Source organism: Rhinolophus sinicus, linkage group LG12 (genome assembly GCF_036562045.2).
Source record: "Rhinolophus sinicus isolate RSC01 linkage group LG12, ASM3656204v1, whole genome shotgun sequence".
Taxonomy (NCBI): domain Eukaryota; kingdom Metazoa; phylum Chordata; class Mammalia; order Chiroptera; family Rhinolophidae; genus Rhinolophus; species Rhinolophus sinicus.
In genome coordinates, this window is record NC_133761.1 from 57967050 (window position 1) to 57981964 (window position 14915).

The 14915-nt window shown below is 36.6% G+C and overlaps 1 protein-coding gene across 4 annotated transcripts in view; it reads left to right on the forward strand.

Annotated features, from left to right (window-relative positions):
- The window catches only part of EPRS1 (glutamyl-prolyl-tRNA synthetase 1), a 49699-nt gene that overhangs the window by 770 nt on the left and 34014 nt on the right, over window positions 1-14915 (forward strand). For 2 of the 4 annotated variants that reach the window (XM_019742201.2, XM_019742281.2), the window contains exons 2-10: window positions 1299-1383; window positions 2444-2543; window positions 3416-3572; window positions 4751-4890; window positions 6212-6306; window positions 9832-9958; window positions 10646-10838; window positions 12208-12379; window positions 14225-14458. In XM_019742201.2, coding sequence (XP_019597760.2) covers window positions 1299-1383; window positions 2444-2543; window positions 3416-3572; window positions 4751-4890; window positions 6212-6306; window positions 9832-9958; window positions 10646-10838; window positions 12208-12379; window positions 14225-14458 — 1303 coding nt within the window. Of the gene's footprint in view, window positions 1-1298; window positions 1384-2443; window positions 2544-3415; window positions 3573-4750; window positions 4891-6211; window positions 6307-9831; window positions 9959-10645; window positions 10839-12207; window positions 12380-14224; window positions 14459-14915 lie in introns of those variants that run through there. The other 2 variants (XM_074317015.1, XM_074317014.1) reach the window with 2 other exon arrangements.

Below are 14915 nucleotides of genomic sequence, written 5' to 3' on the forward strand. Positions count from 1 at the left end.
AAACACTGCGGGCTGGTGAGTTTGCGTTACTGCAACCCTGTAGATGTTGCGCCCTGTGGATGTAGTAAGTCAGACGGAACGCCGGACCTGTCACCTTCCAGATTCATCACCTTCCAGATTCGTCTGAAGTTCGATTTGGAATTGCATTTGCAGCGTGGACAGGGTGGTTGTGGATGGATAGCTTGGGATTTCTGCTTTATTCCTTTCGGAAAGTTACACACAAAAAATTAGTTTGTTGATCTCGTTTTGTTAATGCGTATGTATGTATAGCATAGACATACAAATACTTGTGGAAGGTTCAGGAAGCCCAGATCTTTAGCTACAATTAGCCACAGAGAGCTGACGAATTACGCATTACATTTTCAATTTCGATGTTCAGAGTGCGATGAGACAAAAACCACCATTTAATAGCCACTTGAAACGTTTTAAAAATGCTAGTGTTTTAGCACGTTGGTTCCCGTAATTATGGGCTAACCACACAATTCAATAAGCTCGAAAATAAATGGGTTTGATTCTTGCTCTGCAAAGCAGTAGACAGTGTGATCTCATAGTTAAGAGGAAAGACATTTGGTTCCTGGAGATCTTTTTCCAATCCTGGCTGCCACTTACTGGTTGTGGAACCTTGGCAAGTCTCTCTGTTTGGCCCCTCATACAGTTTCCTTGTTTAAGAAAGGAGAAATAATATCTTCCATAGGATGAGTTGCCAGAATTAGGGACAAAGGATTAATGAATCAATTTATGTGTTGAGAGGCGGGTTACACCATGTTTTAGATTTTGAATTCTGGACCACCTTAGACCTGGAATCAAATCCTGACTGCCACATATTTAGTCAAGGACTTTGGGCTAGTTATTTAACCCTTCCGAGCCTTAGTTTCCTCTTCTGTAAAATGGACATAAAGGTGCCTACCTCATAAGGTTAGTACAAAGATAAAACAACAGAATGACTGTAAAGCATTTAGCACACTGCCTACCACGTAGCAACCACTCAGATGCTATTAACAATAGCTTTTATACAAGGCACTGTTCTAATTTCTTCTTGTCTCCTGAGGGAGGAGAAGATTAATTTCAGAGTCCCTTACCGGAAGCTGAGCATATTCAAAAGTAATGGAACTGTGCCTGATTTGGTATTTCTCCAAGACCAAAAGTCTATAGTACTTTCTGTTTGAAGACTACTGGGGGAAGTTTACTCTTTGCTGGATTTAATATTGGCTTGTTGAGTCATCCTTACTGCTTTATGATTTAAGTTTTAAATACTACTTTGTTTATAAAGAGAAATCTTTTTACCTTACTATTTTTAGGTGCTTTGCTGGCAGTAGAACACATGAAAGACAACGTCAGCATTTCTGTCGAAGAAGGGAAAGAGAATATTCTTCGTGTGTCTGAGTAAGTGCTTTTCTATCTTTGTTTTCAGTACTGAGCAGCATTTTTACAATTCAGGATTAAACATTGTATGCTTGTTTTACTTGCTCATTGGTAGATTGTCCCTATAAAAAAATACTCTGCTTCATTCTGGAGGAACTGTATCCAGAGACTTACAGTTGTCAGCAAGCTATCTGGTTCCACTTGTAATCTGTTCAAAAGAAACTAGAAATGCACAGAAAGATTTATACATAAGGATTTTTAATTCCCTTATCATTCTGGTGGAAAATACGAATATTTAAAATCAATAGTAATAGGAAATAAGTAAATTTGGTAAGAATTATTTATCGCTATTGTCTCTTCTCTTTAGTCTCTTTTTCTTTAATAGTTTTGTGTCTTGTAAAAAAATAATTTTTATGAAGTCATACTGGATTATGGTAGACTCCAAAACCAATTACTGGTGTCCTTATAAGAGGAGATACACAGTGGAAAGAAGGCTATATGAAGACTGAGGCAGAAACTGGAGTGATGTAGCTGCAAGGCAAGAACACCAAGTATTGAAACAAGAGGCAGGAAGGACCCTGCTTTGACTTGTAGTCTCCAGAACCGTGGAAGAATAAATTTCTGTTGTTTAAAAATGATGATTTTTACGAAACAATTTTGATGGGGTTTGATCTGCCATCTTTACCTGGAAGTTGATAAAACTAGCTTCTTATGACAGTATGTCCTTGTTGTTGCCTTGATGTATTTTAAACCACTGTTATTCTCAATATCGCAATTATATTTTCATATTTTCACCACTGAATAAACGTGTAGGGACTAATAAAGGGATGATCACATAGATAGTCTACTCTGAAGTCAGTTATTGGATTTAGCTGCACATTTCAGAACAAATTCGAATAGGATAAAAACAGTAAAGAACAAATTAGATCTTTTTTTTTTTTTTTTTTTTTTTTTTTTTACTGTAGTAGAAAATACATGATAAATATAATGAGATTTCTCTTTTTACATTTCTTATAAGTCTCAGGACTCTTACTGATTTGCTAGAGCTACAGTGATACTTCATCTCATGCTTATATTCTAGAAATGTGGTATTCACGGACATAAATTCCATACTTCGCTACTTAGCTAGAGTTGCAGCTACAGCGGGACTGTATGGCTCCAACCTCATGGAACATACTGAGGTAAGAAATGAACATTTTCCAGCGTGTATTTTGTTTTGATTTATGCTTCTGCTCTTTTGAGAACTTCATTTTGTTTTTGACTTTTGTACTGTTATTCTATGTAAGGATATTAAACAGAGTGTGAGTTATAAACCAAGTTCAGGAATTCTCATACTGTTTTTAATTTCAGAAAAAAACTCTTAGCTTCTAAATTTGAACTTTTAATCCCATGCCAGCTGTCCTGTTGGTTTATTGAGTGCTGTCTTCCTCTTCCTATAATAGAATCCTAGAATTTCATAGCTGGATGTGACTGTATAGATCGTCTTATGCAACTCCCTTACTTGAGATGAGGCAACAGGCCTAGACAAGTTAAGAGGTTTGCCCAGGGTCACACACATAGTTTGGATCCCATTTCCTTATTAAGTATATACTTTATTTAATTAATTACACCAGTAGTAGGCTAACTTTCAATACTGCATTTTAGATGCCTTTTTTTTTTCTTTTTTGGCTGTTTGTGTTCAGCTCTAACTTTCCTAGATCTTTTAAAATTCAAAATGCAAAGAATAGTTTCCAAGTACTTACTTTTAAAATCTGCAAGTGAATGAATCTGTTTGGTTAGGTACCACCTGTTGGGTTCGATCAGGTTAGTCCTGTGCCGTTTCTCATCTTTTTCTTCCCTGAAGTACCCCTCACTGCCCCTGCAAACAAAGCATAGGAAAAGAACAACAAAATGTGTTCATTTAAGTGCCAGTTTAGATTAAGGCAATTATAATTAAATCCACATAATGGTAAATTCTGTCAGAGATAAGAAAGTCATGGTTCTAACTGAGATTGTTTGTTTTTGTTTAAATATAAACTCTGGATGCATTTCTTTTTTGTCTTTGTGTTCACAGATTGATCATTGGTTGGAGTTTAGTGCTACAAAGTTGTCTTCCTGTGATTTGTTTACTTCTGTGATCAATGAACTCAATCATTGCCTGTCTCTGAGAACATACTTAGTTGGAAACTCCTTGAGCTTAGCAGATTTGTGTGTTTGGGCCACGCTAAAAGGTATCAGTAATTCTTCTTGAAGAATGTCCTACTTTAATTATTGAATGTTTTGCTAGTAAGAAGTACACATATTTCTGTGTTTATGAACTCCTGTCTGTCTGTCTGTCTATTAGCAGTCACTTAGAACTTCCTTACAAAGGAATGGCCACTCTGGCTATTTTATTGCTATCCAGTCACAGGAATTCCCTATCCTCTGCTATCCCTCGAGGTCAGCTGTCTCTCACTACCTCGGCTCCCCTCTTGCTTTTGGAGCTGGCCTTGTTCCTGCCAAGGAAGCCCTCATCCCGTTTATGCCAGCACCTCTGCTGTCAGCCATTAATTTACTTCTGGCACTGTCATCTCGGGTTGCTCAGTAGGTGTGTGAGCGAGGGGCGTGGGTGGGGTGATGTGGAGTTGTTCCTCTAGGAGGTCAGCTAGTTTGTGACAGGTAAGAGAATGGGATTGCTGATAGGCACAGAGAAGACTTACATTTTGTTAGTTTAGTTTCTGTAAAATAAAAAGAAGACCTGTAGCAAATATACCAAAATGTTTTATTCTTTAAATCCGGGTTATGTGTGTGTGTGTATGTTTTTTTTATTCTGTCTACTTTTTTGTGGCCTAAACTTCTCTCCAGATTAAATTAAATTGTAATAATAACCAACATAAACTGAAGGCCTTTTCTAGTTAGATCTTTTCATCTATAGGTTTATTATGACATTTTTGTCTATTTTGATTTTTGACTTAATGTTCGTGACAGAAAGATAATGTCTAACGGATGTAGCTTTTGATGTTAAATAAACTTTGGTTCAGTACCTATTTTTGATATTACACCTGAAGAAATGAGCTACTTCTTGATCTTAATTTTTATTTTGTTCTCTTGTTGATCTCCTTAGAGATTTTCCTTAATTATGAAATGTAGCATTGGCTTCATAGAGGGTGTATGGTGGTGGTGAAGACAGGCTTTAGTGTTCACTTCAGTGAATTAAACTGAAGAAATAAATATTTTTAATTCACTTTTCTGAGTCCTATAAAATGTATGCAAGTGTTAGAAAACATTTCAATGTATGCCCAGGTTTTAAAAACGGCATTACAGAAGCACAACTTTAAGCCATTTCATTGACTTACATTAACCATGACTGGAACTTTGCTTTTGAAGTTGCAGATTTATTGAATGGTTTTAAAATTATGTTTGCTAATAGGAAATGCTGCATGGCAGGAACAACTGAAACAGAACAAGGCTCCGGTTCATGTGAAGCGCTGGTTTGGATTTCTTGAAGCCCAGAGGGCCTTCCAGTCAGTAGGCACCAAGTGGAATGTTTCAACAGCCAAAGCTAAAGTGGTAAAGCCCTGTTCATTTCATTTGATGCTGATGTATTTGTCTGAGACCTCAGAACTGAAAAGAAAATTCTTTCAATTCATAATTTATGTTCTTTTCACGAATGAAAAAGGATCTTGTTGGATGACTGCCATTGTTAAGTTTTGGCTTGCCTTTATAACTATTAAACTACATAAAGCTTTCATCTTCATAATTACATGTCTAAAAGAGTATGCTTATCCAATGTGTGTCCCTTAGGAAACCCAGACTTCAAGTAACTACAATCTCATTATTTTATAGCTATACCATCTTTTTCTTCCTCCTAAATCTCCAATTCTCTGGGTTTTGAACCATTGACCATTGGTCCTGGGCTTCTGCAGAGCCCTTTTTTTGATTGTGTAGGAGGATGTGACATAGAGGGCAGTAGAAAAAGTCATCTTCCCCAGCCAGAGTCACTCTACTTTGATCTGTTTTACACATGCATGAGTAGTAAAGTTGTGATTTAAAGATTTTCTGATGCACTGAAACTTGCAAACCACTACCTGCTTGGATAAAGACACTACAGTCCACTCAGTCTGGCTAAAAATCCTCACTCACCCCTTCACCACTTTTCACATTTAATTCGTCAACAAGTTCTATTACTAGTTCTCATATCTATAGATTTGTTTTCTGTCTCCACTACTGTTGATTTTTATTGAGGCCTCATTATTACCCACTACTTGATTTAATATTATAATCTCATCACTTAACTTTCCTTCTTTGGCCTCTTTTTTTCTAGTTCACCTCTGCACTCTCCTGGGTATCATTTTTCGAAACTACAAATAAATGGCTCCATTACTCCTGAGAACTTCCCATTGCCTAAAACATAAAAGCCAAGCTTATAAGGACTGTCACGTTTGCACCTAATTCACTTTTTCAGCTTCCTTGCCCACCCACTCAGCATGCTTTCCTAACTTTTCATGGGCATCCTGTGCTGTTACTCCTTTTCTTGGATGAGTGCCCTTATGCACTCTCCATCTGATACATATATCTACTTATTTTTCAAGATCCAGTTTGGTTCTGACCTCTTTTTAAGCTTTTCCTGATGATCTTAGATGCTGTTGGTTAACTTCAACTGACTGCCCTAACAAGCACCCTGTATACATACATGTACCTCTTACTCGTATGGGTTTTATTTACATCCTTCCTGAAATTTTGAGTCTGCAAGTGCAAGGATGATGCTCTAGTTATCATTTTTCTCATAACCATGCCAGGCACACAGTGAGTACTGACTAGTATGTGTTGAGTGATTGTATTCTTAAACATTTAACCGTAAAACAATTTTTGTTGCTGTCCTACTTTTCAGGCCCCTGAGAAAAAGCAAGATGTTGGTAAATTTATTGAGCTTCCGGGTGCTGAGATGGGAAAAGTTACTGTCAGATTTCCTCCAGAGGCTAGTGGGTAAGAAAATGCAACTTAAAAATTAAAATTGAATATATTTAGTGGAAAATCTTTAGGCAGCTACCAAATATTTTTAATAGTAAGTCAATAATATAGAAGAAAATAAGTAAAATTTTAATTGCGTGAGTTAAAATTCTAAATATCTTAATGTTTTCTTAAATATTGACAGTTACTGTATTAAAATTGTAGTTTTAGTTTATTGAATCAATAGGAGAGAGAACTGTATTTTACCCCAGACAGAATTTTAATTATAATAGAAAAGCATCTGTAAATAAAAAGACTTAAGTTTCATTTACATTTTGAGATTTTTAGGCTTTCATTTAATAAGGATTTATATTTGTACCCTTGAGCAATCCTTCCATTTGCAGTAGAGTTATGGTAGAATTATTAAGCTCCCCCCCCCCCCCGCCCGAAGTAAAGGAAGGAAAGTTGATAAAAGCCCATTCCTATTCAGTTCTTTCCATTATTAGCAGGTTTCCCAACCCTTTTTACTCTTGGCACCCAGAGAAAATAATAACACTTAAATAGCTCATTAGGAAAAATAAAACAAAAACTGTGCTGGCTGGAGGACACCAGCCTGGGGCTTCCTCAGGCCTTGCCCAGCATCTCCAAGGCTGAGGGGTGTCTCTTCATTTGCACTCAGGTCAGCCTGAGACAACCTTTGTAATAGAGCCCTTCCAATGATAGTCATCTAATAAAATGCCTCGTATTAAAGCAGCCTCAGGAACTTAGCCATTAGGAAAGCATTGTGCCTTAGTTTGTAAATGGGATGATTATTTTCTTCCAAATTTTGTTGAACTTAAGATTTTGTATTCTATTGCCAAATTCTTACCCATCTGTGGTAAGTGGAGTGTGTGGACAACAGAAAGTGGCAGAGAAACAGTTTTATTTTAGCTGTTCTTAATAGTTCTTTACAGAGTATTTCATAACGCCATTGACAGCAAAATCAGTTACAGAATTCCACATTTCACTCTGCTTCTCTAAGTTGGCTGATTCAGGTAGTGCAATAAAGGATATTTAGAAGGAGCTGAAAGAGAAATAATACTTCTGGAAAATTTACAGACTGAATCATTAAATGATTGGTAGTGGACTGACTGAAATCAGTTATAAATAGCACCTATCTTAACATGGCTTAATTCCCGCAGACATCTTGGGTCGCTGCCTCCCAATATTCTGCTCCTGTGTATCCACTGTGAGAGGTCATGGTTGTCCCGTTGGGTGGTGACTTGAATGGTTTAATAAAAGCATTTTCTTAACGGTGGTTCTTTATAGGTGTGCCATTTGAATGTTTGTCCTTATTGAAATTTTTTGTATTTTCTGTTACTTGAATAGCAAGGAGCTCCTCGTGTTTATTATTTACTGTATAAAATATGTTTACCTGTTCTAAATTATATCAATTTCAGAAACCATGCTCTTGGCTGAATACAGTTTTGGGATTTGGAATATAAATCAATGTCCAGGTTTTTAAAATGTTCATAATTTTGATCATATCCCCTTATATTGCTAAAGAGTTCTTTAATTATTTTTTTAATCTTTTTTTCTTGTGCCTTGCATGAAAGGCCAGAAGGCTTGACTCTTGCCTTTTCTTCTTATACTTAGCTGACATTTATATAGCACCTGTTATGTGCAGATACTACCACGCACTTTATATATAGTAACTAATTTAATCCTAACCGCTGTGAGGAAGGCACCCTTATTATCTTCATGTTACCTGACTCATACTGTGATTCATGCAGTGTTTTAGTAATTTGCCAACTCAGACCAACGCTGTCTGGCTCTAGAGTCCATCTGACCTAAAATTATAGGCCTGTGTCTGTTACATGTGGCAGAAGCCCAGTTCAGCATCAATACTAACGAATGCAGCATGAATCTTATTTTCTTTAACTATTTATTCTGATGTAGGTTGTCTCTTGGGCTGATTATTTTAGTTACCTTGTGAATATTTTATAGTCCTGTTAGCTTTCTTGAGGTTTTAAGTTGTTAGAACTGCACACATTATTTCAGATATACAAATAATACCTGTAAGTATAAGATGATTGTTTGATTTCATCACCCCTCTTAAATTAATTCCTGAATGTAAAGCCTGGCACATTAACTGTCACGTAGTAGGTACTCGGTGGTTATTAGTGTTTTCTTATTTCTTTTCATAGGTATAGCATGTTATGGTCGTAACACAGTTCTCTATTTTATTTTTAATCAACTTTATTTTAGAATAGTTTTAAATTCATAGGAACGTTGCAAAAATAGTACAGAAAGTTCCCATGTACTCTGCACCCCGTTTTCCCTAATGTTAACTCCTTATATTATTATGGTACCTTTGTCACAACTGATGAACCAATATTGACATTATTATTATCATCTAAATTCCGTACCTTTGTTTGGACTTTATTAGTTTTCCATAATGTCTTTTATTCTGTTCTAGAATCTCATCTGGGATACAGCCCTTTATTTATGCAAAAAGTTTTGAATAACGTTAAATGCATTGCATTGTACTTGTCTGCATTAACCTGTGCATATAAACCATTCTTAAAATTGAATCTTTGATTTAGAAGGCTGCATGAATTTCTAAAAAAAAGAATTGATTTAAAAACTGATATAAAGGCATGCAAAGTGTTACACTTTTTCCTCCCCGATTGTTGTCAGCCGAGATCAGAGATGTGTGTGAAACTACGAGACTGTAGAATAGTGCGACTGCAGCTACCATTATCAATTAAAACAAATAAAAATTAGTGAGAGCTGATTAAACGTCTGTGCTTAATGCCTTGTGTGCTGCCCTATAAAGCATTTTTCCAGCATAGTGGTGAGGACATTGCTTTTTACTCACCTCATTGATAGAGGATGAAATTGATGTGTAGTATTATCAACAGTACCTCGGATTTATTTTATTCCTTGTGACTGTGAACTGCCCGTAGGGACAGAATAGTGTTTCCATAGGTTGTGATTCACCGAGTGTTGGTACTGGATGAGCCCTTCAAGATCATTTAGTTAAAGTCTTTTATTCAGGCTTCTGAGAAAACTGAAGTAGCTTTTCTGTGCCCCCGAATCCCCATGTGCTCTTTCATTTAGTTATCGCAGTGACAGGGCCAGTCTCAGTGCTTCTCTAGTGTGCTTTCGTGGTGCCAGTTCTGAATAGCATCAGGTCTTACTGAAGACACAGTACCACGTAGCATTGAAACAGTTTTGGAAGTAGTTTTCCTCTAACTAAATGACCATTTGTTTATTCCTCTTCGAAGAAAAGAAAAAGATTCTCTTTAAGGTTGTAATGTTTGTAAATAACATGTCCCTTCGTGAGATTTTACATACGAAACTATTTCTTAATGGTTATTTTATAAATGTGGTAGTCTTTTTTTCCTTCTGGTCAGGGTCAGATTTTCTATCATAGCCCTTGTTAGAAAATAAAATATGAGAGGAGTACCGACTAGACGGACGGAGTTTTGTTTAGTTCTCATCTCCTCAGAAAGGTTAAGTTTAAGTCTTTAGTTAAAGCATGTTAATGAGTTTCTTTGTGAAATGTTTTTGTTTTAGTTACTTACACATTGGGCATGCAAAAGCTGCTCTTCTGAACCAGCACTACCAGGTTAACTTTAAAGGGAAACTGATCATGAGATTTGATGACACAAATCCTGAAAAAGAGAAGGAAGATTTTGAGAAGGTAATTAAAGGTGCAGTGATGACCCTTTGTCAGACAAGTGCATTGAAATCGGAGGGTGACCTGATACCTTCATGGTATGAAAATGCTAAATTAAGCTCGTTCTCATAGCTGCTTTCCCCCGTCATCTGTATATTCTGTGTCTGAGATGTAAGCCAAGGAATACTGAGCTCCCATACAAAAAACTTCAATTTATTTTTTTGTTCTTCAATTGTAGAGTTTACCTAAGTGCTACATTTTCCTATAAGTACCGGTTTCTTAAATGAATTGTCCACTAGAGGCAGGTTTCCTTTTTGTCATATAATTTTAAGTTTATGAATGAAACACTAAGTAGGTATTGGAAAATGTGAAAGTTTCCTAGCCTCTTGTATCATCTTTATTCAGAAGCACTGCAATATTTTCAAAGAGGGCAAATAATTGTCAGTATGACCAATAATAGCCAGCTTTTCCAGAGTAAATGGAAAGCTCCATCATATGATCAGCTTTCTCAGCTGAAAATTTGGAGGCTAGTATAATGAATCTTTTTTTGTGTGTGCCTAATCTAATATCATGCAATTTCCACAGCCATTTTCAGGCTTTATAAGACTGATGGTGTGTTATTACATTTGCCCAAAAGCAGAATCAAGGATTGAAAATACACAAGGAAAATGCAGAAGATAAACTGATGGTTATTTTGGATTCTTATTGCAGGTTATCTTGGAAGATGTTGCATTGTTGCATATCAAACCAGATCAATTTACTTACACCTCGGATCATTTTGAAACCATAATGAAATACGCAGAGAAGCTAATTCAGGAAGGGAAGGCTTATGTGGATGATACGCCTGCTGAGCAGATGAAAGCTGAACGTGAGCAGAGGATAGAATCCAAACATAGGAAAAACTGTAAGGCACAGTTAGTGTTTTATATTCTAATTGATAATCTTGTATTCTGTATCTTTAGTAGAACATGATTTCTGTGAAAGATGCTGGTTTCAAACACATTTGGGAATATGACTTGTACGTTAGTCCATCTCTTAGAAATCTTTTTTCTTTGTCATCTTTACCTTGTTACTACTTTGTTAGCATCACAACTCCATGTGAAGGGTGTGTGTCCTCAGCATTTCACTTACTTCGTGCAGTCTTTCGCATTTCATTCATTCCATTCATTCCATTTGAATGATTCCTTCTGCGACATTTTTTTATTTTTCTTAATTTAAATACTTAGCCTTTCTAAAATGATGATGATGTTATTTACCTAAATCTTCCTTTCAACATGTGGGTAAATGTGAATATAATATATAAGCTTGGTATTACCCTATATCTCTGAAATACAACTTGACAGAAAAGTGTATCTTATTCATTACTTGTCTCCTGAGCTTCAGACTCAGGTTATTTTTACTCTATAATCACGTTGCCAGAACTTTCATGCTATTTTATTTAAATCTTGAGTGTCACATTTGGGAAGTATAGTAAATTCAAATTGTTATAGAAATCTTCTCTACATTTTTAAAGCTAGTTAACAACTGGACTTTTTAGACCTAACTTGATTCTTTGAAAGCAGGTAGAGTGTCCATCACACCTTCAGTAGTTGCCACTGAGAATCATTGTTTAACAGTTCTGTGTGTATCCATATGGGGCGGGTTTTCAATATTCTGACTTAGGTAGGCACATAGTCACTTGGGATAGAGAGTTCTTTTTTCTGGGATTAAACCTATCGCTGTCTGTTTTCTGTCATCTCTCATTCCTCGGATCCGAGTGTCCTGCTTCCCACTGGAATGACTGAAGGAGCTGTGAGGGAGCCCCCGGGCGCAGGCTCTCAGCCCGAGCCGTGTTCTTCAGACGGGCACGGGCTGCAGCGCCGACGCCTGTGAGCCCCGCGGGCCGGGCTGGGCCTGTCTGTCCCCTGGGCATGAGGCGGTGAAGGGACAGACTGCTTCTGCTTCAAAGGCACAGTGTTAGATGTGAGGGGGCTGGCCAGTGAGGGAAAAGAGGCGACACGAGGTGAGAGAGAGCTTCAGGCCTCGTCCGTCCTTCCTCTCTTGGCCTCCGTCAGTGCTACATCAGTGGACTGGATTGACTTCTTCTAAGGCATATTTATAGAGCACATGTCCTAAGTGTTTTGTGAGACTTCTGCATCCAAAGCAGTACATGGGCTCTTGGTACCAGATATTGGAACTATTGCAGTACTTTTAAACCAGTGGGGTGTGCTTATCATATACATCAAATTACAGGAGTCCATTAGATAAACTGTTATATAACTCTCATTTTATAGCTGTTGAGAAGAATCTGCAAATGTGGGAAGAAATGAAAAAAGGGAGCCAGTTTGGTCAGTCCTGTTGTTTGCGAGCAAAAATTGACATGAGCAGTAACAATGGGTGCATGCGGGACCCCACACTTTACCGCTGCAAAATTCAGCCACACCCAAGAACTGGAAATAAATACAAGTAAGTGTTACCTGGTTCATTGTGCTGGGTAGCCAGCTATGCTTTGCTTTGGGGCTGTCTGTAAACGTGGAGTAGATAGAGAGCAGTCAGGATACCTGGTCTTTGTTCATCGCAGATGAACTGGCAGGTAGCCTTTCAGTGGCGGTTACCAATCTGTCAGTGAAGTTTGTACGACATTATTATTTCAGGGTCACTGCCAACTATGGAAGTCATGTGTCTGCCTAAAGTTGCTTTCTTTGTCTTGAGTAGGTATACTGTGATGTGTGTCTTGAGGTGAAGATATTTCTTGTCCTGTTGCAAACTTTGATTCTACTGTGCATAAATTAATTCATGAATGTGATTGTTCTGAAAATTTACAGAAATGAGCAATACAAGAAAGTAGCATGTGCTTTTTCCTAGTTTCAGTTAGTTTTCTGTGTGGGTTTTCAGTTTAACAGATTGTTTTTCTTTAAATGGTCCCTCCCCCATTAATTTCCTTTATCAAGTAACAATAGAATATATTTTCTTATACTTTGAAGAAGCCTATTACATACCAATGCTGAATTTAACTTCTGATGTGATGGTGAATGTAACATCTTGCTTAGCTAATGTGCCTTTCTTTAAACTTGTGAGTGCCAGATGTGTGTGTCTATAGATAAACCCTTATGTGTGTGGTTATGTGTTTGTGTATACATGTATCTATGTCCTTTATTTTAAAAAGTTTTTCATCAACTTATTTGATACAAACATAAGAATCTAGTCCAACCATTATAGATATAGTTTGTAATCTGCACTATTGCATAGGATTCATAGGACAACAAGAGCAAAAATGTCAAAGCAAACACACCAACAAATAAAAACAACCACCACAAAACCTTTATAATATATTAATCAGTAAAAATTACATATTTTAAAGAATTGTGATATATGATACCATGTAGCTATACTATATTCCACTTTCTACCATTTCAGTGTTTATAAAATAACCTATTGTAGTCAAGGAAAGTGAAATTTTACACAGTGGATTATGTGAAACACAAACTAATGAAACTAGCCAAATATTCTGAGTTCGTTATGTAGAATTCTTTTAATTTTTGTCTATTTAATCCGCCTATATTTAGAATGATAGCATCCTTAGCTTAGTGTTCCCAGTGTCCTTCATTTTAATAAAGTGATTGCTCCTTGTTTTATTAAGCAAATACTTGTAGTACATTTGGAAAAGTGAATTTGCATACACATTTTCAGTATCAAATAATTGCAAAGCCTAATGCAATAATACTTTACTGAAATCATATCTTAAAAATTAGTCATAATGCAGTAATATATTTTTAAAAATTCAAATGAAAACTGCTTATGTGTTGTGTATATTATTTTAGGCAGAAATTTTTGTGAGAGTATTCCATCCTAAATGGAGTTTTAATTCACATAATAATTTTTTTTGCTTGTCAGAGAAGGAAACTGTTCTTGAGTGCAGTTCATTACAAAAGTAATTCAGTTTCCTTAAGTGGGATTAATTAAGATATTGAAAAGCTAAATTCCCTCAAAATTATTATGTATATTGCTGTTGCTTCCTCTCTTGATGTACGTTGGTCATTACAGAAACATGATAGTAGAATTTGTTGTGTCAGTACCCAGTTGTCAAGTTGCAAATTTGCTTGTTTGATATTAAGTGGGTAACTGATTCATTGTTCTCAGTCTGGTGCTTTGATATACTTTGGTTATTATGAGTCATAAAACATGTCAGTTTTATAAAAATTCTCGTAAAGAATCATTTTAAATTAGTATTCCTGTTTATAATGCCTAATCTAAGATGGAAAGGGTAAAGTGCATCATGTTGATTTTCAAAATATTCCCTTTTTTTCCTAGTGTTTATCCGACATATGATTTTGCCTGCCCCATAGTGGATAGCATTGAAGGTGTTACACATGCCCTGAGAACAACAGAGTACCATGACAGAGATGAACAGTTTTATTGGATTATTGAAGCTTTAGGCATAAGAAAACCATATATCTGGGAATATAGTCGGCTAAATCTCAACAACACAGTGCTGTCTAAAAGAAAACTCACATGGTTTGTCAACGAAGGACTAGTAGATGGATGGTATGTTTACTGTTGCCTAGAATTGAGAGGACGTAAGGACTGCTTTGAGTGCTGGGGAGGATGGATGGAAGGAGGTGCAATGGGTAGGCCTGTAGGATTTCTGGTCCTTTTGTCTTCATTTCCTCCAGTGCATTAGGTCCCCCATCCCCTTTGAGTACTACAAACATAGACTACCTGTTGTGGCCCATGGCACGTGGGAACGGCAAACCCATAAGGGCACATCCTCTGTGGATCTCAGCATCTAATAGAAAAGTAGTTGTGAGTCTCTGGTCCTCCATAGATCTGGTCTCATTGTCATGGTCATATGTAGAATAGAGACACGGAATGTTTGTTAAATAAAAAATGTTCTAATGAGTGGGTTTTCTGTATTTGAAGATATCACCCTTGTGTCTTGCTGCAAATATGCTTTTACTCTTTCTGGTAGTGCATTTATTTTACTGAGCGATATTGGTTGGTA